Source organism: Haliaeetus albicilla, chromosome 4 (assembly GCF_947461875.1).
Source record: "Haliaeetus albicilla chromosome 4, bHalAlb1.1, whole genome shotgun sequence".
Lineage (NCBI taxonomy): Eukaryota > Metazoa > Chordata > Aves > Accipitriformes > Accipitridae > Haliaeetus > Haliaeetus albicilla.
Genome location: NC_091486.1, coordinates 35,079,696 through 35,106,478, shown reverse-complemented (window position 1 = coordinate 35,106,478; position 26,783 = coordinate 35,079,696). Strand labels below are relative to the sequence as shown.

Genomic DNA, 26,783 nt, shown 5'->3' with positions numbered 1-26,783 from the left:
AAATTATCTTGTGTTTGTATTGTAATTTGACATGATGATACTCCTTCGAGAAAAGATGATGTTTCAGTCAGTTCTAAGTAGCAACTTTCCTTACTATACAACTTATTTATTACAACTGTCATATGCTTTCATCTCATGGTATTTTGATATCTAACATTTCATAAAGAATGCCAAAACATCCCACAAAACAAAATTCTGAAGAAATTCGGTTCTATAAATATTTCAAAATAATTTTTTTTTTACATTTCAGACTAGATCAAACACAAATATTTAAATGTTGATGTTTCCTGAAAACGGATATTCTAGCATCTCATTATAACTTTAACTCTCAAATCCTTGGGAAGGCTCTGTAATTCCTAACAGCAGATTTACAGAAACTAGGCCTAAAATAGAGCTGCTAGGCATAAAAATACACTGTGGTACTCCTCGATATCCAGTAACTAATTCAAACTAGTGTCATGGATGGCAAACAGCTGCTGTGCACCATCTCGAACAGCATCCTTCAAGGACAACTCTTGAGCTAATCAAAGTGCCTGGGGCCCAGAGGAAGGGTGGAACCGAGGGCGAGCGGAATTCCTCCCCAAATCCAGACAACAGGATTAGTTTTCCCAGCCGATTCCTTGGGGAAGACTGACAGAGTCTTTTCTCAAACAGTTTTTTACTTTCCTTTCTTGTAGGGGAGGCAAGGGGGTTGAGAAGGGAAAGAAGATGCTATCAAAAGGAAAATGCCTTCACCAAGATGTCAAAAGGCCAAAGACAGTTGGTGTCTACCACCCTCCTGGCATGTGGATGAAGTGCTAGGAGTTACAGACCGATACCTAAAACAGCACCACAGCTGACACAGAGTGAAACCCAGCCACCGTAGCAGAGTATTGGAGAGTCACGTCTGCCACCACCCTGTGCCACAGCAAGTCTCAGACTGTACCTACTACACGCTTTTGTCGGTCCTAGAGAAGAACCAGCCCGCACGGTTTTTCTAGACCCCAAAGGGAGAAGAATCCAAGCTTCCCTGTGACTTCTGATGGGAAGTGGGTTTGGGGCTGTCTGCAGTAAATTTACGTACAGATCTGTGAAAACCACACTGTGGCCGCACTCTTCCTGCATTCCTAGATGGAGTTAATACAGAGCCCTGTTATTTAATGCTGATATATCTCAAAGGGCAGGCCTGCAGGTGGGGGGTATCTCATCTAAGAAGTGGCAAAGATACAGTATTAACTAGGTGCCACAATGTGATTTAGTCAGATATAAAATGACCTTTTTTTGATAACTGTAAATTCTTTCACAATGGCAGAGCCCTCATGCTCTGTGGGGCCAAGTACTATGGCACATATTCCATGTGTCACAGGCAGCTGATCAGTGGTTGTGGATCATGTTGCTGGATCTTCATTTCCATAAACCTCTGAAAACAAAGGTTGGGAAAAACAAATTCTGGGAGTGGCTTTAACTAGAGCATAACAACTAGCATGACTGCAAACCATGAAAATGTTTTTCCCAGGGTCCCTTCCTGCATTCATTTCACCTGGGTATCCCTTGTCATTAGAGGTCCTATTTAGAAAGAAGCATCTGGTTACAGACAACTTGAGAAATCAGGCACAATTCAAGTTGTGTTGAGTTTTAGGGATCACATTTCTATCTGTAAGCAGGAAAGTGTCCTTTTTTTCCTGCAAGCTCTATCTCTCTCTGAGCTTATTCATTTTTCTAATCAAAACACAGATACTGAGCGGAGGACAAAAAGATCAGCAGGTACTGAAAGGCTCAGATTTGCTCAGGAAGATGGGTTTCTATGCTCCAAATAAGACAAAACATACATAAATGATACATGATGTGTTTACGGAGTGGGACACTAAATGGAAGAATCTGTAGAAATGCCTATGTGAACTCAGATCTGCTCATCTTTATTGCACATACAATTTCTGGTTTTAACCATAACCTTTAACAGAACAAAATGTTACAGAAGACTACTTACATGATAGTACAAGGGAAAAAACAACCAGCAAGGTATGCAGTCTTGGGGAAGCAGAAGAAGCGGGAGCCAGTCTTTGGAGCAAGCTTTATGAATTTTGCACAGTTCTGAAGGAAACCCCAGATGGAGAAATATACTTGCATTACAAACTCCACCCTCACGCCAAATCTTGATGAAGCTTTACTTCTGAATTCATTTCCAGGACTTAAATACTTCAGGGCTGCTAACCAGTAAAATAGCTTGGTCCGATTTCGTATTTTTTAGGCTGCCCACGCCAATATTGGTTACAAGTTGGTACTTGCTTTTCCTGTTTATTTCCTACAGATCAAATTCTTAGCCTGGACATACTGAATTTTCAGGCTACTGAGCTTCTACACAAATCAAATAGCTTGCTTTATAATGTTCACTCATGACATTACTGAATTTGTTTATTACGGGAAGAAAGCACAAATGAATTCTGCAACTTCTGATTCACATTCATTAGTGACTAAATTAAGGGCTAAGCTTTAAAGGCACAAATGGAAATGCTCTTTTTCCTTGAGCTACATCAGTCTAGGTAAAGAGATGTCTAGCAGTTCACCTGAGACCTAATTTAAGTTTTAATGCTAACGATTACAGGTTCCATGAGCATGACACTGGGAAATCGTAAGTAATGAAAAGGCACAATTTCTCTCATTGTAAAACCACAAAAAAAAGAAATCCCCCAAACGAGGCACATTTTACCAAGCTTAGCATATGTGATTCAAAGTTAAAGGAGAACTCTCATAAAAAGTGAGGTATTCTCTTGAGGCTGGCAGATTAAATGAGCAATATTTCTCTCTCCCTATTGCTTGTTTTTAAAATCTCCATAAGCCTGTTTTGATTTTGCATGCTTCTCAGGAAAAGACTGTTAGGAGTAATTGCTGTTAAATCACATGGCGTGGTGCTCCGGAGTGCTGCAGCTTCCTTCCTGGCATGGGACTTGTTTGTGAGGTTATTATGTGACCTCCACAACAGCGTGTCCATCTCCTATTCCAAAAAAATTATGTAGATTTCAGTAAGATGGAGCCAAGCAGGATCTGAAGATAATTTTGAGAGTGTTCTATAGAAGAAAAACACTTGGGGTAGCCTACGCTGCAGTGCCTACCGCTAGATAAATGCATTAATGCCCTGGTTTTTCATATTTTAGAAATAAAGCATCCGGTCCTCCTGATGACACAGAAAAATGCTGGAGTGAGACTTTCTGCACTCCACCTTTTGAAAACCAGGAGTTAAATTACAAAAAGAAACAGCCGCAATTTTTCATTTAAAAAGAGCACCCGGGACAAGTGAAGGTTTGGGGGCCAAGTGAGTAGTTGGGACTGACTCTGCTGGCTACTCAGACTTTAATTCAGAAATAGGTGACAATAAGATTTATTAACCTACCAGCTGGCCTCTATCTCTACTTTTTACATTTTCCTCTGGATATCAACAACAGTGGAGGAGCTGCAAGGCAGTGGAAGGGCTGGAGACCACCGTGATATCAGAATACAGTGATCTCTCTCTCACCTTTGAAGATCACTCAGAAGAAACCCAGAATAGGAATAGTTTTCTTATCTGTGTTTTATAGTACTCCATATATTAAACTAAGCTACACATAGTTATTACTCCCGAGTAAACACTATACTACTTTCCATGATGGTAAATTTGAGCTTGATTTTGGAAGCAATGAGCTGAGACATTTCCCTTGTTCTATTTTGGAAAACTTTTCTGTCAGGAGTGCCTGGATTAGGTAGGCAAAACAATGCCTTCTCCACCTGACTCTATTAGGAAATTATTTTATAAGTGGAGTCCGGCCCTGTTCTTACACCATCTTGAGTTTATGTGCCCCAGACTTCAGCTATTTGTAGACATCTATACTGCTGAACGATCAGACATCTTAAAGGACATTCAGGCCTGTGGGGCATAATATGGTCACACCTCCTGAAGGGAGGTGCCCTCATTGCTTTCCTCAAGTCACAGGCCAAAAACCCCTAAACTGTACAGCCTGAAATACAATTTCTACTGCGTTTTTTTCTTTATTTTGTAGAGCTCATCTGCCACCTTTTGTGGACTTTCACTGTGCATAAAACTTAGGTATATTTTCATAAAACCTTGCACTTGTAAATGCAACTAACAATTGCAGCAACATTTAAAAGCTTCACATTTTTTAAAGAATATATCAATTGTATTATTCTTCTACTCCCAAATGCCAGGAGCGTGTGTGTCTGTGTTTGAGCGCAGGTGGAGACCGCAGCCAGACAGCATTCATGCTGCCACACAGCTGTCAAAATATTAAAATGTGTTTTTTTCAAGTTTTAAGTGATTTGATGGAAAAGCAGGAACGCTTCCTAAATAATCCATTTGTTTAGTGTGACAACCTCTGACTTGGAGTCTGTGGAATCGAAAGCCAAGCAAATCTGCATATGCAAGGATGCAATTTCCCCAGCATTTTTACAAAGCTGCAGATGAGAAATGGTTTCTCTCTAGCTGTGATGGATGTGCAGTGCTCAGCTCTATGTCTCACTTGCTAATTCCATTAAGAAGAAAGGAAAGCCTGGTTCACAAAGGCAGAGCAAAACTGCATGATAGTTTATATTCCATAGCTAAGCTCTGGGGCTTTATTATTCTTCACCAGTTTAGGCAATGGCTGACATGGTAGTAGACACAAAATTCAATTTAAAGGGACAATGTCAAGTGGTTTGCACTCAAAATTTAACCTACTTTGAAAATGTTATAATCTGGAGAAGGAATCTAGTTTGAAGTTCTCATATTTTGTTCCTGGGGAAAAAAAAAATGTCACTGTATAGAAATTCAGCACTGCTGTTCTGATTCCTGGCTGCTCTCCAGGCCTATTACAGACAATGAAGACTGTGACTGAATTCAGTGGGCTCTGTATCGAGCCTGTGAAGAAAGGGATGCATCACACCCCAGTGCTTCTCATATGCGCTGGGTCAGTGCACCGCTGCCAGTTCTCCGCATTTTCTTTGATAGGCACAGCTTGTTCTCCCACTCAAAGGGATTAGAAGTTAACGATGCAGAGTCAGGGTTTTGGTAAAGTTTTAGGATAGTTTCCTTTCCTCAGATATAAATATTATGTATTTAATTTGGAGTCCAATACTCTTGGACTTTTGAAGAGACTCTTTGAAGAGTCCAAGACTCTTCTTTATCCTTGGAGTAGGCAATCTGTGATGGCTCCCGTGGCCTTCATCCCACAGCCCTGGCCCAGCCAAGGGAAGATGATGTGTTGACACAGATGGATTTTGCCCTTTTTGGTGGAGCGTTCAGTTTGCTTGGGCAACACAGCCATCTGCCGGATTACTTGCCTGAGCACCTCCGGTAGTGCCAGGAAGGCCCCAGTGCCAGAAAGTGGTCTGAAAAAGATCCAAGCCTGTCATGTAGATTTGAAATCTCATGGGAAACCAGGAGGGAGAGCAGGGAACAGAGCAGCCATGAGCAGACGTGCAGCATTTTGTGCTCGTTAGCATTTCCTGGGCACAGCAACAGCATCAGCAAGAAGGGCCACGGCACTGTCTGCGAGAGAGTCACCGGACTAGCCAAGACCGCAGAAGGCACCACCCAAGGCTTCTGCCAAGGGAGGGTTTAGCGCCATCGAGGAACCCAAAAATATGGCCCAAACTGATCATTTGCAGATGCGCATTTTTTACCAAAGGAGACTATCAGGCCTGAAAACGCCTTCTTCCCCTTTCCATCAGCTTTGCTGTGCTGCTGGCGTTTGGCTGCTGAGACTTGATCTAATCAATGCTCATATAGGGAGGTTTGTCTGGCCTGGAAGATGATATTATTGAATAGGTCTATCAAATTTGTCAGTGTCTCCACTGACAATTTTCATGAATATATAACATTGAAATATGGCTCATCCATACTGACTTATTCTTTATAGTGCTCAAAATGGCTTGAAAAAAATCTCTGTAATCTGATAATGAGAAAGGATAAAATCAGTTAGGGGGATAATTGCTAATATCCAGATCTTAAGAAGGGAATATAAATATTGAAGAACAAAAATAAATAGGCAAATGAATAAACAAGATGAGAACTCCTTGATTGCCTAGACTCTGAATGCAAAAATGCCACCGAAACAGCCAACTTCTTTACGCATATAATGAGGAAATTCAAGAAAACATCAGTCACAGGACTTTCAGCGCAGGCACTACATTCCAAAACATACATTACGCTTAAAATGTTTAAATGCAAGATAAAGTGTATTTCTATTGGATTTGAGGGGAAAAAAACCCTAAAACTGAATCTTATTTCACCAACTTGATCAATGTCGACAATCTGCCATGTGTTGAAAACAGTGAAAATCCCCCCAAGTCTGATAAATACTTTGGGGGTTCAGAAAATTGAGAGGCCAGAACTGCACAGAGAGAGGCACAAACACACATGTGTACAGACGCTCTGCTGACATGTATTGCACATGCAGCCATGGCAAGGGTGGACTGATGAACCTGGAGAGGCAGACACCGTTACAGAAGGGCCACCTACGGCTCATTCTCCCCATGTTTGCCTTGCTGAAAAAGGGGACACTGCCTTCCGGGTGTCTCTGACATTAGTCAGGCATTTCCAATACTAGAGTAAATCTTGTGTGCGTAAAGTGAGAGCCCTTAAAAAACCAAGGCGATACAAACTTAATGCAAAGATTTACGCTCCAAAGGAACGAGTACCCTCTGAAAGATTTGTGCGTTCTTTGCAAGTATCAATGGGCTTGAAAGAACAGGAGGTAGCAAAGACACTGATTGAACAGACGGTTTGAATAGTTCAATATGAAAAAAATCAGCTGGGTGTTGGGACTTGTGGTTGTTCACAAAGCTGCTGCCTTCCTGGGACCCCACACTGAGTGTGCGGGGGTGTTTATGGAAAAACCCACACCACTCAGCTACCACAATCTCTGCAAAGAGCATTTGGCACTGCTGCATTAGCATAATTGACAACATCAATTATGCCCACTGCTATTTTCTCCCCTGGGAAAGTCAGTCCATACGAGTCAATGTTTTTAAAAGCATGTAGTGCTCACAGTCTCGGCAATTTTTAGTGCCATTAAATGGTAGAGAACAAAGGTATTCTCCGGAAAGGTGCAGGCTCAGGCAAATTGCTTCAGAGGCACAACAGCTGAGGAACTGCTGCTTTTTCACACCAAGCTCCACATGGTCAGGGCAGCATTTCCCTTCTGAGATGACACGAAGGTGGGAAAAAAATGGCACATACCACATTCCTACAATAGCCAACATCAAATGTTTCTGCACTTGAAAGAATATGAGGACGGCATGGAGCTTCCTGCCTGGCAAATGCTGAAGCCTGAATGTTCACCGAGCCTCACTTTTATACTGCTGTCTTCCTTCTCACCATTTCTGAAAGGGTGGAGTTGTTAAAGCTTTTTGATACAGCGGTCCCTTTCTCCTAGGGTCTCCTGGCAGGGTTATGCCACAGACATTTGGGGACACTGAGGCACGTGGATTGCCCTGCATGAACTTGCAAGTTTCACCCCGCATGCTGTCACTGTATGTAAAAATGGAAAATTTAAGCAAGAATAATAGTTAGGTGCACAAAAAGAAGACATCAGCTGGTGCAAGTGACTGGTTCAGGTTAAATCAATGGATGGTACCTGATGAAACCCACCCAGGGGACACAGTCACAGAAGCCCACTGGGGCCTGAGCCGTACCAGAAGCCTCGAGGAGCTGCTTGCCAAGGTGCAATGATGGTGCTTTTCTGTGCCAAAGAGGTACCTACTGGACCTCACTGCTGATTCAGGATGTCTCCATCCCTCCCACAGCTTTAGGGGAGTAAGGTGCCCTGTCTCCTCTCCACAGGCCCCCGCCACCTCTCGCTGGACCTTCTGTTCTCACACTCCTTCTGACCTCTTGGCACTCGGAGACCACCTCCACTATAGACCGGCTCCTCTGCGCCGCAGCTCTGCCGTCCTCCCTGCCCAGTAACCCAGTTTCCTCCTGTGTTCCCTGCTCGACTCCCAACCCCTGACAACGTTTTACTGCAATCCATTTTCTTCTGCCCACCATCTCTCCTCTCAAGTGTGGGCTGAAATATCATCTCTCTCCTAAGCAAGAGCTGTTCTCTTCCTCCTGCCCACTTGAGCTGAAGGTGCCTTCTGTGCACCTCTTCCTCTGTGACCCATGACTCGGCTTTCTCTTGTCGTCGCTGTGATCTCCTCCTCCTCCCTAATCCTCAACCTGCCTTTCCTCCCTTCTTGTTACAACTCAGTTGCTTCATGTTTAAATGTGCTGTCCCCTCTCTAGGTGACGTGGGTCACTGCCATCCTAAAGCTAAACCACAGGACAGTAGCAGAGTAGGACAGGTTGCACAACATTTAAAAAGGGGCTGCAGGCCTTCATCTTGTCTTGGGGGTGCCAGTGCTCTCCTCAGTTCTCCAGCAAGGAAGAGAAAGGATTTAACACAACAATATTACTTGCCCTTATTTCTAACTTAAAATAAATCATTTTGGCCTACCTCTCCATATCTCCTGCCCATCACAGGGTACAACATCAGCCTTTCCAGCCTTTTAAGAAAACTGACTGCTGCCTCCCAGAAAAAAGCTGAGAGTAATCAAGGGTTTGGGGGAAACAGACTGAAGACTTTTCTGTCTTTGCATGACTCTCTCTTCACCCACGGAAGGGCTCCTTGCCAGTAGGAAATACCTGGACCATGGCTCATCTTTGGAAATTAATCCCAGCATTTACTTTCCACAGAAATTTCTACCCTCTCTGCTTCATGCTGCAGCCACCCCCAACACCTAGCACTCCTCTGCCTCACCGAGACATCATTTATTCATAGCTCTATGTTTTAATCATCACGCACCATTTTTAAGTAGGAACAGAACAATCATTTCTAACGGCTGGGTACCCTATTAACACAGGGACGTCATGCATAAAGGGCCCTCACAAGAGATGACCAGCTGAATTAACTATTGTCAGAGGAGTCTCCCAGTAAGAAATGTTAAGACCTGTGAAGCCATCAGCTGGATTTCACCTAAGCCATGCAGCAAGCTGCTCGGGTAAACCCAGCAATCTGCACCTACTCTCTCTACATACTTTCAAAACACAGAAAGATCACAACCCTAAGCAATGAATGCATCACCTGACCCATTTTCACAATACCTTCCCAAAGGCTTGAATTCTCAGTGTGAGCTGTGAATATCTGCATGCACGTGTGCGCACACACGCGCACGCACACACAAATTCAATTTCTAAATCAATCCTCCCAGGCAAAGGGTGTAAAATATGTCTTCCAAACCTCACTAGTATTTACATGTTTTTAATTTCAAACACCATATAAGGCTATTCAGCCATTATATTTTATTGTAGCTTCTAAATAAATTAAAACCATTTATCACTTAGAAAAAAAAAAACATTTTAAGAACCTTATTAACTTCATAGTTAAACACCAACAGGTAATATTAACTATTATGGCAACATTTCATGGTATCACAGCTGTGCTATGCTCTGGACTTTCACTTTCTTAAACCTGCATATCGTGACAAAAACATGCATAATCTAGTGCACTGATTCAATAACTTTCATAATGTCTGCTAATTCTGGCAAGTAGTTTACAATACTTATTTCCGCTGCCAGAACAGGTGTTTTATGGCCAGAATATCTCTACGTTTACAAAAATGGAAGCCCATTTATTAAGAAGAAAAAGAGTTTCTAGCAAAAGAAAGAGTAATGTGAAGGTAGTGTTTTCTTAAAGTAAACCAAGAAAACCATACTAGAAGATGAGAACACCTCACCTTAGGAAACGGACGACAAAAGAGACTTAGAAAGTTCCTGTGAATTGTGATTCTCATAGAATAGGAACCGTACCTGCATAATCTGTTCTTGCGTAATGCCCATCTTCCGATTTTGTAGTTGTTGTAGTATTATCTGTGTGAAAAGAAATATGTTGAATTGCTTGGGGAGCCTGTACTTGATACAGAATATACCCCATCCACCAGTGCCCAGGCAAATGTAGCTTCGCTTGCATGCACAGCATCGCTGCTGGCTGCAAGGCTCCCCTGGGTCTGCCAGGTGAAAACAGCAGGATCCGGCTTTTTGGAATGAAACATGAAACATCTTCCATTAAGAAAACACATTTTTTTCTAACAATACGTGATAACAGATTGCAGCTGGGATAAATATATCAGTATGAAGCAGGAGTTGTCATTCCTGCTCTATTTGAAGTAATTGGGGAGTTTTAATACGTAGCCTGAAATGAACTGCCATGTAGGGTGGTTAACTTTAAAGAGATAGAAATAAACTAGAATGTGTTTAATACACCTGTATGGTACGGCCTTGTAAGTAGTCGTACTGGGGATTTATAGGTCAGAAGCTAAGGGGAAAAAAAGCTATTAAGAGTCTGAGCCTCAGGAGACACTTTATTTACGGGAGCTATTTAAAGGCAAATTTTCTTCATTTTTATTTTAGAACAAAATAGACCTTTTAAAGTCAACTCAAGGGTTACAGGTGATGCAGTAGCCCATGAGCTGGGCACAGAGAAGCATGGCATTCATGGAGAAACACAGAGAGTCTTGAGCTGCTATTAGCAAAATTTCCTTCCAGGCACCTTTGGCACCTCATGGGCCCAGCGCAGGACACGTGAGAAACAAGCACCAGCACTGTGTTTGGGAGCACGTCTTTGGCCTCCTGAGATTGCTTCCTGCTGCTCCAGTTAAGGGAGCAACAGAGGATCCATCCTGGGTGGCAAGATGTGTCTGTGGGGCTCTCCTGCTGTCCTGCTACAGCTCCTACCCAGAGAGCAGAGCTCTGGGCAAGCTGCTCTGGGCAAAGTACAGGTGCCTGATTTTGAAACCAGTGCAGGGCTGGACAGTCCCCTGCCACTGTGGGCAGGGTGTGGGAAGGGTTATGCGCACCACTCCTCGCGCCTCGCTTGGCATCTGTACCGTGGAGGGCTCTGCTCCCTCCCGCAGCCTGTGCTCTACAATATAAATTGCAAGAGTCTAATGGAAATGTAAGAGGTGCCAAATAAGAAGCCAGCCCCGGTTCTTTTTTTTTTTCCCCGAACAAAAATTGAAAACATTCTTTGAAATGAGTTTTGTTATGAGAGTTACCTTGACATCGACCCAAAGACATGACTTCAATTTTCTCCTGTTTCTGGCATGATGCCTCTTTGATTTGACATGCATTATCATAAGATTTCCCATCGGAAGCGCAAAGAGGATTGAAGTTGGTTTGAGAACAGTCAATGTTGCACACACACCTGAAAAGATAAAGAAAGAGAAAAAAGAAGAGGCTAATATGAGAAAGTTTTTTCATGACATCATAAATACATCTCAGAAATAAGTGTGTTTGTATTTTCCTGACTGCACAATGCAAATCAACAGAATGAAAGTGGAAAGTTCTGTCAAGAGGTCATTTGGAAATGAAATGTGGGGAGAGGGAAGAGACACAGAAAAGAAAAGCAAGCAAAAGGAAAGGTAAAAAAGAGTGTTATACATGGAAAACTACGCCGCAGCATTACCACTTGTAATTTCATGTAAACCAAAGAGTACCCAAGCAGATATGTCAATAATTCAAGCTACTGTGCCCTCTTGCAATTAAAGAAGCCACAAAATTCACCTCTATCGAGGTGCTGCCCATCATATGTAACACTGTATAAATGTGGGTTTATATTGATTTATGATTTAATTCTGATAATAGTTACAGCACCTACAGGCACTCTGATCATAATAAAAGATGTGATACTGAAGCCTCATCTCACCCTACTGGGATAAAAGCACCCGCCAAGACTGAGACTGACAGTAGTGATGCAACTGTACTCACCCTGTGCCTAGGGCCGGTGGGACCTCCCCCAGCTCCTGGATGTGGTGAGGCTACTCAGTATTAAAACCAGGGGAATGCTGTTTTTAGGAGAGACTTTGTGCACAAGCACTTTCTGAAGCATTTGAATATCTCAGCAATCAAAAAGCCTTACCCAGGTGTCACCCAGGAAGGTCAGTGCCCGCTCACGACCTGGCAACGTGCTCTGTGCGGGGTGAAGGCTCCCATGGCTGAGAGCAGAGTGCGGGCAAGTGCGGGTAGGGCAGTGGTAGCCCTGTCCTCAGGGAGCTTAGGGCATCTCCAGAGCTCCTGGGCTGCCCTGAGACATGAACCAAAGCACAGTGGGGGATTCACTTCAAAAGTCTGGTCTGGATCTGAACTAACACACTAATGTGGACACGTCCTGATCCCAGCAAGTCTTGCCATTGCCCAGAAGATGAAGAAACCTAATTACTTCCATCAACAGCAGGCTGCAGCCTTTTTCCTTTAGGTTTCTCCTATTTCATTATCATTAGTGATGTCAGACACCCTTGGGCATCGGCAAGGGAAAGGCATGCTAATCTTCTGTCCCCCGACCGTGCCATGTAACAGACAGCTCAGCCGCAGCAACGCTTGCATTAACACCAATGTGATCCTGCTCGGGGACAAAGCCAGAGGTCTTAACCTGGCAGCTGCTTCAGCTCCTCTGAGCACGTAATTGTGCACATGCTGCTATCTAAAGTCTTGCCGGCTCCTTCTGACATTTAAGGCAAAGTAACGCGACCGATGCTCTATCTCCAGCCCACTGGTTGCGCTGAACCTCACAGCGCCGACTCCATAGCTCTCCCTTTGGAAAGTTAAGTAATGGAAATGTCAGCCTCTAGCCTCGCTGCTTGATTTAAGAAAGTGTTTAAAAGTCAGTTCACCTTCCATTCGCAGCAGACATCTGGACAGCTTTGACCACTGGAAGTGCAGAGGGATATACACAAGAGAAAAACTTCGGTGGAAAGAGGAAGCACAGGAAATTAGACAGCATGGGTCAGATTTCTCCAACACCCCCTCTGGCCTCTGGCCTCTGCAAACGTGCCCAGGGTGATGAAAATCAGTGGAACCAGTACTCGTCTTCTTTCGGACTTTCTTTACATTGGATAGGTCTATTTTCCCCAAATGTTCACAAAATAGAGAAAACTTCTGCTCAAAAAGAGGCCAATGGTGAAAAGCTGTGGTTATAAAGTACATGATTTTGTAACTAGTGGAAGAAAAGAGTCTAGCTCCCTGTGTAACAATTTCACCACACTGATGAACATACGGAATATAAGAAAAAAAATCCAGTCCATTTCCTAAGAACCTCCTTATCAGTGGAATAAGAATGTTCTGCTCCACTGAAATATTAACCGTTGTCATTTCTTCCCACATCCATTTCCAGCTTCCCACCTTAGTCAAATTCACTTCATTAGGAAACATTTACTGCTCAAGTAATAGCAATTCTTTCCACGTAGCTCCACCATTTGCATTTCAGATGGGACACAATCAGCCATATGCTCCTTTTTTGTAATAAAACAGCTCAGAAACAGCTTCACTTCCCTACATTTTGCTACAAAAAATGAGCGTAGGTTAATATATATTATGTCTCAAGTCAAGAGAAAATTAAGTCAACAAGAAAATTAAAACAAAAGGGTGCTCTTTAGGGGAAATCTAAGCAAATTTGGATGCAATTTCAAAAATGCCTAGGGGATGTAGGAACCTATGCTCAGAGTTAGGCACTTAAGAGACATATTTTTAAAGGTGTTTAGATGCTTAAAGATGCATGCAAACACTTTGTGGGGGATTTTTGAAATCTCAGAGACCTACCTCCCACTGATTTCAAAGACTGTTTCAGAGCCCATTAGGCACTTATTTGCATCTTTTGATACCTTCCAAAAAACAAAGTTCCAAAATGACTTTTCTGACCTCTTTCACTAAAAGTGAGAAGAGAACGAAGACATTTCTCAACTCCATTCTAAAATCTTAACTGCGAGAGCAGCCTTTCTTTCCAAGCAAGATCTCCGTAGCCACACGCTGCATTATGAGGACGCACCACGCAAGCACCACGAACCACGCACTACTTGTGCTGACGTCAGATTGCTCGTGTGTGAGGGAAGGCAGAAAGGGACACCCTCCGGATGACACTATTTGCTCAAGTCTTATAAGATGTCCTGCATGAAGCCTGATTTTCAGGGTTGACTAGCTGGGTGGTGAAAAACACCACAATAAACTTGTCGCCTCAGTCTCCTTGCTGCAAGGATCTGTGCATCATCCACCCCTCGCACAGTTTTCAGCGGACAGCTTCTAGCTTGCATCTGCAGTTTCTTAGTGCTTTTGCACTTATATACTCAAATCCTACTTTAAGGCCGCACAATTAAGTCAACATCAAATATATGTCAGGAAATGCTAAAGGTAGGATTGCATCAGGAAGATTAATGTGCCTGGGTTGCTGACTCTGTTTAATTTATAGTGCTCTTCTTATCAGGGAAAATGACAGTATATTCAAACATGTTTTTTCAAACTAGAGGAACAAGCAGCCTGCCATTTCAACCATGCCCCCAAAGTCCAGAAGAATAAATTACCGAGAAAAAGGTGGGGCATTTACTCCAAATGTGCGTGCCCGGGCACATGCGGCCACAGAGCATACGTCATTCTTAAGCGGGATCCACCAGCGATGTAATAAATACAAAACGAATGGCACTTAACATATTTGATTGAATGAAATCCTGTAGCCGTAGGTAAAGGTGCCTTCACTTCTTGAAGCATTATAAAACGCAGAAGTGGGACTGTCTCCTATTAAACAAGCAGAACCAAACTGTGACGTCCCCGCTTGGCCCCTAGGGCGTACATTAGGCGAGAGTCCTAATGGTGTACAAGACTTCAGATCCTGTGGGACACAGGAATCCCCTGCCCCAAAGAGAGCCTCACCCCAACACTTGTCATGCCCAGAAATCCCATTCTGCTCCTCGCTAGCACCCAGCGCTGGTGCTTCCCATCTCACACTCAACCCGCAACTTTGTCCAGGCTCTGCCCCGCCACCTTCTCGTTCTTTCAGGAGTGACAAAATCGGAGCAGCCTCACCTCTTTTGGTCGCTGGCTGTACTGGTCCCGGGGCTCTCCCCTGGTCCTCCTGCCCGCACGGGGCTGGCAGCACGCAGCCCGCTGCCACGTGGCTGGCCGGCAGGCCGCTGCCTGCCTGCAGCCTCCCGGTCCCCAAGGCACTTCCGTACGCCTCTAATTTTAAGTAATTTGATCATTTGACCATTTTATCATCCTGGCTATAACTTCTGATTATAGTTATGTCAATAAATCTATCTGGTTTCTGTGTTCCTAAGTGTAGCGCTGAAGAAAGCTTGGCAATATAAAGGCTGACTGAGCTTTCCTCTGGCTCAAGAAGCTGTGAGAAGGTCAATGAGGTCTCCTAGGGGGTCACAGGATGAAACTGTACCCAAGAGCATACGCAAAATACACGTGTAAGGCTTAACTATGCCTTCTGCAGTCAGGAAAGCAGCTTTAAAAGCATCTGTGAGGAAGTAGTGCTTCCAAGATGTCAGCCGATACCCTGCAGCTCCCCTGAGAAAGGAAGAAATACTGAATGCTGTCCCACAGGCCCATCGTATCTTTCAAGTAACGGGCTCATATGTTAATTGGTTAAAATTTGGGCTGTCACTGTAAACAATCATTAAACAAGGCTCACTTTCTTATGTCTATTCTTCCAGGTCATTATGATAGTCTCTGATGAATTCCACTTCTTTTATATGCTTTATTTTATTCCATTTCATTGCATATGATGAAAATCTTGGAGGAGCTGAACATCTAGCAATCCACTTAGTTATTTCAGTGATCACGAAAGCAAAAAAACCAAAACAAACTAAAAAGACTGTCCAATGGGGGCACCTGGCCACTTCCTCAGGGGATTTTGGGCTAACTCCCCCAGGCACATCCTACAGCACAGCTTGGCGACATTGCTAGCCATCTCTGATGAAAATATCACATCAAGGCAGGACTGGAAGGTCTCTGCAGATGCAGGTGGTACTAGCTAACACGCTGGAGAAGCCCACAAGGCTGCTTATGGGAGGGCTGACACGGCCAAACGAAGCCTGTGGCAGGTAAGATGCTGGTGGGCACCTCCTTATGCCTCGTTACTGACCTGTGGGGTGCAAGCCACTGCGCTTCTGTCAAGGCAGTAACTTCAATAAATGTACTGAACAGCACAGGGGAACCCATGTGCATTTTGGGAGTGGTTGTCACTATTTCACCTGTGTAACATGCTTCTCCCCTTCCCAAGGAAACGAGAAGAGCGCAGAAGTAGACCAGTAGTTATTTCCTGTACAGATCTTGGCCATGAAGAAAAAGCTGCCCAGACCTCAGAGAGGTTTGTGTCCCAGCAGTGATGCCAATGTGCTGCATCAGGCTGCTTGGCCAAGCTGGAGCAGCCAACTTGGCTTTTTGTTGAATTAGTCTCTGTAAAAATTAATGGGGTCAATAAACCAGGCATGGCTGAGTACACTGGTGAGCACACAGGCTTCTAACTCCCCACTCTTCTGCAAGTAACATATGGTATTTTTTTCTGGGCACAGAGAGTATCTTGGCCTGCAGAGAGCATGCCACTGAAGAGAGGCTTCACGGCTATGAAGGACTGTCCCTGGAGGGAAGAACTGCGTTTTAAGGAGGTGTCTCAATAAAACAAGAGAATGGCTCTTTGCCCATGAAGTGTGGGGGAATGCTATAATTATATTTCCTTAGTTCATGAATAAAGTATAATCATTAGTGACAGGGCGATGATAAAAAGAACCCCACTCCATGCTTTATCTTTACTCCTAAGACAACTATTCAGTCTTTGTTTTCAGCAATGTATTACTGAAAAAGAATTTAAAAAAATTACTATGCAATATCTGTGCGTAGAACAAGGAAGGTTTCATATGTAGCTCTGATGGGAAGGAGGATAAATGAGACAATGCTTCTAAAAGAGCAGTTTCACTGGGAACAGACACAGGCATATTTTTGTCAGGGCGAGATGGTAATGGCAGTTCTTCCCTATTCAACATCTTTTAATTAGTCCTCTGCAGTTTGGAAACCTGAGAGCATTGTTTGTACTACCTCTGTTTATTAAAGATTCATATTCAGACTTTGCTGGCCATGGGTCATTTGCTTTTTGGAACCACAGCAACAGAAAATTGCGTCTGAGATATCTGCAAAAAAGTACTTAATGAAATGACTAACGTCTTCAGCCAAGTGTCTAGTTGATTACAGGGTCCAAACAGCAGAACAGCAATAAATCTGCCACAAAGAGAATTGTCAGTCAAGAAAAAAGGCATAAAACCAAACAGACAGGGAAGCGAGAGCTAAAAATGTGGAAATGCAAATCTAGTGTTATTTTTACTAGTCAGAGCTCTGATATTTGAGCGCATATGCTAATTTGGTCAAGTGTGAGATCCCACCATGTCTCAGTGAGAACTATTTTACAGGGAAAGTGATGTTCCATTCTGCAATCATTTTAAACGTTGTATATTTTCTCCAGGCAAAAATAAAGAAAGCAAGGAAAAAACCAACAACATTTTGCAGCATAAAAAAGCCCAAAGCCTTCCCTTTGCCATAAAACAGTGTATAAATAAAAACATGGTTGTTGTACATTTATGATATTTCCACCAGAGACATTTCTTATCTTCCTCTGTTCTGACTAGAAAACGGTGATCAGAAACTCAAATTTCTGGTTGGATGTCAGTACGGTCCTCTCCAAGCCCCCTGCCCCTCTGAGTAGGACATTAAATGCCCATTTAAAGCAAAACTGGCAGTATACGCCTGCATAAAGAGCCTGGCGATCAGTCCCAAATGCCTTCTCTATCATTTGGATTCCTGCAAGGTTTTTCTTTCTGGTACACGGGGCATCTTTGTTGACATTACCAGCAGGCAAGTTGAAATGAAGCCAGGCTTAACATTACGCCTCAACATTCGAACACGCATTGTACCGTGGTTCAGCCGCGTGTCAGGAGGCTGGTGGGAGTGCTCATTTACCCAGGCAGCTTTGGGTATGTTTAATATGTCTCAACACAACACCACGCAGAGATACTTGAACTAGCTCTAAGCAGGGACTGGCAAGGTTAACCAGGCTGGGCAGACCCAGCCTCCGGGAGCTCAGCTAGCCCGTTCAGATCGTCTGTGTGCTGCGGCATCGCGCCTTGTTAAAACACACTGCCTGCAATACCCCTTTACTGGGGAGCAGCGACACAGCACCTCTGCTACCCACCTTGGTAACACATCAGTCATCCTCAAAGCTGCCCCCACACACAGGCAGCTAAATGGGATTGCTCCAGAGGGCTTGCACGCCCCTCCATTTCGACATCAGTCCCAAAAGGACCACATAAATACCAGCCTCTTCCTCTGACCCTCAACCCATTTCCAAGTACACCATTAAGCCTTACAGTAATCTCATACAGCCCTATAGCAGCAATGACTTGGTACTATTATACCCATTTTACAGAGAGGTAAGTTTTAGTGTAAAGTCCTGGCACCCTCAATACAGAGTCAACAGGGATTTTGGTAGCTTGGCCAAGCTCAGATGCGCTACAGTGGTCCCTGCAGCACATGGAGCACAGCCCAAGAGGATGGCACCCAATGATGCCTCCAGCCAGGAGACAAAACTGCCTGGCATCATTGCCTGGCTTCACATACAGCTGAATGTCAGGTATACATACATATGTATATATAAAATAGTATATATAAAATATATTCATAATGCACACAGGTACACAATATTTTATGCTTTCTATGAATCATACCCTACAACCTGCCTGTGCTTGCCAGGAGATTGAAATCCTATCACCGTGCTTTTAAGAACATCATTAAGAGGCTTAAAGAAAAGAAACGCTGCGTGTCTCCTTCAAAACAAACTTTGCTGTATTTTTGAGGCTGATGCAAAACTTTAGCTGCAGTGCAGAACAATAAACAATACATATTTTATAATGGCAGCACAAAAATAGCATGCGATATTTCTTTCCTGGGCCTGCTAGTGCTTCTCTTCTGCTTTAAGATCACAAGAGAAGAAAAAGCACAGCTTATTCTGAGTGCCTTCCATTCAATGTTATTTATTTATCTAATTCATTTTTCCTTTTTGTCCTTTGCAGCCCAGCTTTTGCACTAAGGGCTTTAGCATGTCTACTTTTCACGGTGGCTTCCCTGGGATATTTTACCTATTTCAACTGTTCAAATGTTTATCTTCACCAGGAGTAAAAGAAGAAAAGCTTGATTCCCTCAGGGTGATGCAATGTTTCTGCATGGCATTTCAATAGCATCCTGTTACTCAAACAATTAGAAATCACAGACACCATGCACGGAATTATCAGCATACTGCATAGAGATTTTTATTATTATGTAGTGCATAATGAAAATGATTTGAAGGACCCCAAAGCATCATAACAGAAGGAAGCGCTGAATAATCAGGTGATTTTTATTTTTTTTTGGACTGCAAGAGACCAAAATATTGTTTACTGGACATATGTCAAGCTAAAATGCACTAAAGTGGTGAATATATTTGTTGATGCCCTTCCCTGCATACCAAATGCAACATACTCTGGGAGGCTAGCTGGAGTGCAGAGCCAGGAGCTAGGGCAGTTGCCATACAGCTGCCACGCTGCTGCTGCTGCTTAATAGCAGGGAGCGACTCGCAATATTTAAAAATACATATGGATTTTTCAGAGCACATTTGCTATGATAGCTCATGGAAGTTGTTTCAAAACGGTTTCGTGGACCGCTTCTGGAGGCACCTCACCTAGAGCTGTCAGGAGAGCTGCCTGGACACTGGCTCCTTCCTGGAGCCAGACCAGCTCAGTGAGGAGCTGGTCCCATGCTCCACCAGTTTTCAAGGCTTCATCCTGGACACCACAGCTCATGAAAACTGCTTTAATCTGCTGTGCAAGGCACTGCAACTCACTTCCTAATTCTCCTTTCGTTTTTTCCCCATAACTTTCTTTACTAAGTTTTCGACAAAAAACATCACAAACTTCACCTTTGCTTCCTTCTTACAATTCAAAGCACCAATTATAATATGACCTTCATCTGGCTTCCCGATGCCTCTAGTGCCCTCAACAGTACATTGAATTGTATGCTAACACCTTTAGGGCAAAATAAATGTCTCATTTTATTTTGTTTTAAATATCATTCCTATCTGAAAGGAACTAAGTTGTGTAAAGCAGTCTTTGCTAGACTGGATGCTTTAAACCCAAGCAGAGAAACTAGAGAATTATAAGGCCAACAACTGGGTTTGAAGAGCGATGGAAAAATCCTCACACTAGCTGTGTGACTGGAGACGAAAATTCTAATTCTGTTCACATGCCCATTCAAGTGTCTGCAGGTACCCAACGTGTGAAGTTTATTTAAAGCACACAGAATAAAATAAATGCCTTTTTATGGTTTGCCTACACTTGGTGTCCTTCACGTCTCTATAGCCTGTGCTAAAACAAAGCTTTGCTGACTGTTTCTCTCCCTCTGTAAACATTTGAGACTGTCCTTCATGAACGTTTTATCGCTATGTGCCTCAGACTGCTGATATTGTTCGCTCCTATCTTGAAGCCAGCAGAATAATGAGAATTGTTCCCACGAATCCCAGCGTTTCGCCCCGGCCTCCAACAGCCAGTGGGAATATTGCAACATCTGGTGGGAAGCACGGGAGACCATCTAGCTGCAGGTCCTGGCACGGACCTTGCCACACAGGAAGGCTCAGTCTGCTCACGAAGAACTGCGGCACCAGCTGGGACCAACGGCAAATTTCTGATAACACTTTCGTTAACAACACTAGAAGTTACTTCTGAAAGCAGAAGGTGGACTCTGATTTATCAGTGGGAGTAGAGGGATGACGGCCTTGTGGCTAGCAGATACCAGTGTGCTGCAAGCCCCATCCCATGCAGCACATGAGCCATCCACTGCCGGTGGGGAAGGCAAGGCTCAGGAGTGACCTTCCTAAAACTAGTGAGAAGAAAACTGTGGTGAAAGAGTTCCTCCGTGTAAAGACTCCCTCCGCACATGCAAAATCAGACTCCCTCTCACCATAAACGGCTCTGCGTCCTCAAACATGTGTGCCTCCCACTTCTGAGGAGACCTGCCTGAGGCAGCACCACCTGAACTGGCTGTGTACTCCAGGCTACCCTGCTTGGTAAACTGACTTAAATTACAAAACAAAATCCAGTCTAGCTATTTAATGAAATTTTAGGAGGATACTTCCAGGCTTTCCTTCAGGCATTGTTTACACCTCCTGCACAGACAGAAATAAAGCAAAATAACCTCATATCATCCCGCACAGTGGTAAAATGAGATCTTGGCCCACAGGTATGAGCCTGGGACCTGAGCAAATCTCTGCACGTACAAGAGGGAGAGAGCAGTAGTAACCCTCCTTTTTGTCAGAGCATTCAAGTGTGTAGGGGAAAGCTGCTGTACAAAACCAGGTGTTATTACTGGCTGGGGATGCTGCCTCTTCTCTTGCTGTCTCATGATGACTACAGTGGCTAAGTGCTTTTGGGAGCAAGCCCCAAGAGAGAGTACTGCTGCCAGGGAAAGGAAGATGAAGGAATGAATGAAATGTGCCATCTCAAAGAAACGTCCTTGCCAGGAAACTAACAAGATGAGAGTAACTTTCTTCAGGTCTGGGACACAGATGAGCAGAATCCACCTGCAGTTCCTGAAAGGGATGCACCACAAGCACTGTGCTCTGGCCGGGACGGGCGTCCCGGGGGCACCCGTGCACCTCCGCATGGGAGAGCTTCATTACAAAATGGGCAGGCTGAGAGACAGCAATTAAGTCTGTACATCTGGGCACGTCTCACACAGGCTTTTAGCTGTGAGTCGTGCATGGGAAAGGACCAGGGCAGGAGATGGGCGCCACGGGGAAGGGACACCTGCCACCCTGCAGGGGCTGAGAGCCGAGGTCAGCCCTGTACGTCAGCTCCTATTGAGTTTTCCTCAGGCTCATATTTAATGCATGGGATGTATTTTTAATGGCTCAGATGTGTGAACAAATCGTGGCCTTGATGTTCCAACATGGGTGTGTGAAGGAGCCTCCGACCTTCTGCAATGGATGCAGTTTTAATTTAATGGTTAACATAAAGTGGGATGGAAGAGATGAAGCATTCTATTAAGACATTTGATAATAAATTGGAAAGTGCTTTCCCAGTGCTTTACATAGTTATTCTCTCTGCTGATCTATTTAGCCAACACATGTAATTCTGAGCTACAAAGTTGTATTCCTGCTTTCGTAAACATACTTACATAAAACTCAATAACAACACAGTCTATTTATTGCTAAAATGCTAGTGGGAAATTGGAAAAGGTATAAATACAATTCATTGCTGGTGATCTCCTGCCCCCTGAAGGCACTGTAAGGCTCCAAATCTTGCTCAGTTCACAGCATCATAAAACTGAAGCAATAAATGTCACTCCTTTCTTGATTGCGCATTAGGCCAATCGGCTTTTTATTGCGACTAAATAGGCCGTCATGAAGGCACCGCTCACTTTACTACTAGGGTATGACTTTGGCTAAATGGGGGGCCAGGGAAGGAGGAAAGCTTATTGTTAAATAACAAAAAAGGGGAAAAGAAAACAGGAAAAAAAGGTGCAAAAGCTTGTTGTTCTCCAAGGTCTCTGCACTTGCTCTTTCATGCTGTAATGCCTTGATGTATGCAGACGATTATGTGTCAATGCACATTAATATCTGATGTGCATTATCATATTATCCCTTATGTGCACTTTCACAGCCCGGTGAGCCCAGGCTCTCCCAGCCATGGGGTTACACAACCAAGCGGTGGCTTTGCCTTGGAGCGCCCGTGCACAGCTCTGCCCTTGCAGAGTCAAAAGGGATCCTTTTGTGTACCTCCCACAAAGCGGCAGGAGCCGGGCATGATCTTTACAACACCCTGTATTACAGCAAGAGCACAAAACAGACTGCCAAAACCATTCCTTCAAATGCAAATAAAGGTGTGCGCTCAGAAGGCTGCTACACTTTCCTACCTAGGACTGAACGCTGCAGTCGCAGCTGGTGGCAGAGGAGTAAAAAAACCAAACCCTGGGTTCATTTGCTCCCCTGTTAAACTGGGCACATAAAATGGTTGCTTGCTGCCCTGCTGTCACACGTACATGTGGTATATGGACTTTTCCTGAAAATAGAGAGGGATGCTGTTGCTGTCTCACACAATGCCCAGTCACACACGTGCACCCTTGTAACGCGCACAGACGGGTGTTAATGCAGTCCACAGCCACACCACCTCGATGCCAGCCGAGCTGCTACCCCACGCATCTTCCAGCTGTTCCCGCCACATAAACGTTTGATTCACCTGCTCCGTGCTGGGTGTGCCATTTCAGCCTCCAGGCCAGGCAGAGGGAAGGCAGGGGAGGAGGACCCCTGCCACCTTCCAGTAGTGTCCCCAAAACCCTCCCTAAGCCCCTGCGTGTGGGCAGCCGCTGCGGCTCCTCCCCGCTCTCCAGCAAACAGCACAATGGACTAGCTTCAAGTCAGCTTTAGGTTTTCTCCCCGCTTCCATAGTCCTCTGTCCTTTCCCAGTCCATCCCCCCTGCCTTCTCTGCCATGACCACCCATCCCTCTATGCCTCCATGCATCCTGTCCACACACCACATGCTGAACATAGGTATAGGCTTCTTGGCCATGGAAACCTAACAGGAAAATTCAGCTATTTTAAGCCACACTTTTAAAATTATTGTAGCTTTTTTTTTCAGCTCTACTGTTGACAGACTAATAATTGTGAAAACAAATGACAGCTCTACATGGCTTACAAGACTTCCTCCCCTTAAATTTCAGACGAATTTTTGTCTTGCTCCTACAGGAGCATGGCACCATGATAAGGCAAGCAAACCCCCCCAAAATCTCACAAGTTCTTTTTGGCTTTTCACAAATCAGTATTTCCTCTGAAGCAATTGAAGCATTCAGTAAGCCAAATTCTGCTTTTATCATCACAATTTCCAAGTTATTCCTTTGCACTCTGTGAACGACAGCACATGTATACTCCGACAGAGTCTGTTCTCCCTTCTGCCAGTGAAAGGCTCCACTGGCTACTGAGAAGTTACTCCACGATTATGATACTGGAAGAGAACTTTTGTTTCACTGAAGCCAGTGGAATAACTTTCATTGACTTCCACAAGCTGGAAGTTCACCTTCTGAAACTGAAAACCAAGTTTGGATCAGCAGCTGAAAAGAGGAGCACAAGGAAAAAAAATCTATAAGCTTTATGACTGTATAGGGTATTATCCCCTGGACACACAGCGAGTTTTGCTGTAACTGCAAAAGATAAAAAATGTCTTTTTTATTACAAAACCAAACGTTAGGGATTCTAGTTTTTGGATAAGAGATAGATGTGTCTTATAAGGTCCCTAAAAGACCTACTTGGGTGAGTAGTACAGATGGAACACAATGTGGGTTTGCATTTATCTGAGAACATTTAGAGCCGTGATATATAGTCTACATAACAGACGTCCTCGATGTATAGAGAAAATATAGCCAATTTCTTTGTGTAGGCTGAATTATTTACCAGAGTGTTCCAAAGTGTATTGGTAATAAAACACTATGAAGTATAAGTAACTCCAGACAATCTTGGCTTACGTTAAAACCAGGTTTTTTTTTAAGAATGTTATTAAGAAAATAAATCCTGAGAATCTGGAAAGGCAGGACTTTGTCAAATGAACATAAGTCTCTAAAGGATTGCATTGACTCAATGGATGGAAAGGTCAAATTCTCCAAACCATCATCCTAAGGGAGCTGGGAATCAGTCTCACTGCAAAATTAAATAGGCTATTTTGGCACAGGATGAAGGATGCAAAGATGGTAAGGTGATTTTGTGAAACTTACCTGACTGGGAAAAATGGTTGTTTTTAACTAAAACCAAATAAAATGTATGTAGAGTAAAACAATTTCACCAGATGGCCACACAAGCCATCATTTTTCCGAGCATTAACTTTCTAGCCAAGCCACTAGGAGTGCATTCAGTTTAGAAATACAATGTGCTCATTCCTGCCTCCTACTCTGGAGGACTGGACCATAAGCTGCTCTTAGAGAAACATCCTCTGAAGATAAAGCTAACTTCTTGTTCTGATATCTTACTTGCTTTTTCTGCAGACTCATTGCTGAGAAAGAGGAAAACCACATATTCTTGGCTTGATTTAAGATCTTTTAGAAGTCAGTGGGGATCTTTCTCTGGCTATGGTGGGGCACAAAGTCACTTTTTCACCTGGGCTAGTTTTAAGTTGAAACTGCCCACTGAAAGAGTCCTACAATATCTCAGTAGCTTACCAGCGAGAAACCTGATAGGAACTGTGGCGTTCATGCAATGCTCACCTCAGGACCTTATTTTCTGACTCTTACATGATGTCTAGACACTGGTTGCTAATAAGCCTGAAGCTTTCACCTAAGCTGGAACTGCTGCAACTTTGTTCTTCTTTGTGCTGTGGACAGCAATTCAAGCTACAATTTTGTATTTTGCTAGTTTTCCCATTTTTGTGCCAGTTCACATGGCACTTCTTTCCACAGGCCAAATGAAGGAACATGGCTGGGTTCTCTACTCAGCTCTCATGCCCCAGGCAGTAGATCTGGCTGAGCAGCCTCCTATAACAGCTACTGACCTGACCCTTTCTCAGAGCAGGCTTAATAATTATAACATATAGATAGGTAGGTGTCATCTTGCTTTTTCTAATATTCCTGATGTTTTGTCTTTCATTGTAAATCCTTCATTGACCAATTTCCAGTTGCTTAGGCTACTTTTTTACAGTATTACTGACTCTTAGCCCACTGCAAGGTATCTCTACAGTTATCTCAACATGGCGTCTCAAGAGTTACACTGGAAGTCAGCCATTTTCTTTTTATTTCAAAATCTTTTAACCATAGAACATGCACCAAATGAAACATTAACAGTTAACAGAGCCAGAATTGGGCTAATTTCTGGGCAGGCACTGGAGGTAGCTCTTAGGTTGGGGCTAAGATAAGTGACACAGGTGTAAGAGGGTGTAAGCTGCTTGGTCATCTCCTGCTGTGCAATGCAGAGACTGCATGCTACAGTGCCTTTACTTTCCTCTGTAAACCCTTGCCTGAACTGTTATTAGACATGACTACTAAGCTCCATGTGAAGATTTATGCAGCAGCAGATTCACTTCATGCCTTAGGTATGATCTCAAGTTAAGCAGAAATTTAGGTCTTTGCAGGATTGTGTTTTTTTTAATTTGATTTCATTTGATTCCATTTCTGTGTTTATTTGAACCACAAGTCCAATGAGTATGTTTAAGTGTTATACATAGCCATGAACAAAGATCTACTTTTTCTCTAGGAGAGAAAGGAAAGCAGCAGAAAACAGCAATATATCTACTGTATGATGCACGGGATGTTGCAGATGTTAAAGAAGCTTGTTGTTTCTGCATCTGGAACAAGTAGGTCACACATAGTTATTATACACACTGCTGAACATGAAGCAGCCAATACCCGTGTAATGTATGTGAGCTTTCAAACTACCTTTTAGTACTTTGTAGTAGTACAGCATCTTGTTTGCAGATGCTCTGGTTGAGAGCAACTGATGGAAGGGGGAAGGGACCCAAAGCTGACTGACCTAATTACTGTGTGGATTGAGAAGCTGGCAAATCATTAGGGGTTTTTTTTTATGTTTTCTTTCTATACTATAATAAAGATAAATATTGATTGCTAGAGCAATATTGATTGCAGGGGTCACTGCAGATGGCAGCTGCATGATTTGCACAAGTATCTCCCATGTACAGAGCTGCTTATTTGCATGAGAATGCAGTTTCAAAATCCTCATGTGTTGCAGAATGTTCACTTGCCTTATAGAAGCATTTACCCAAACTATATATATCAGTGATTAGCAGTAAAATATGAAACAAAGGACTGAAACTGTTCATCTTCTTAATACATTTTGTGTGTGTGTCTGTCTGCCGTGGGTAAGTGGAGTTTATTGTCCCAGCCATGCGGAAAGAAGCACAGGACACAAGGGACCTGCTGTAATTGTGCTGCAACGTCACCACCTCACTTGGGAAT

At 43.6% G+C, this 26,783-nt stretch overlaps 1 protein-coding gene across 2 annotated transcripts in view; it reads right to left on the bottom strand.

Moving 5' to 3' along the window:
• The window catches only part of TMEFF2 (transmembrane protein with EGF like and two follistatin like domains 2), a 132,781-nt gene that overhangs the window by 23,806 nt on the left and 82,192 nt on the right, over nt 1-26,783 (bottom strand). For both annotated transcript variants that reach the window (XM_069781869.1, XM_069781867.1), the window contains exons 6-7: nt 11,041-11,189; nt 9,797-9,856 (exon numbers count right to left, since the gene is read on the bottom strand). In XM_069781869.1, the coding sequence (XP_069637970.1) occupies nt 9,797-9,856; nt 11,041-11,189 (209 nt within the window). The remainder of the gene's footprint in view (nt 1-9,796; nt 9,857-11,040; nt 11,190-26,783) is intronic.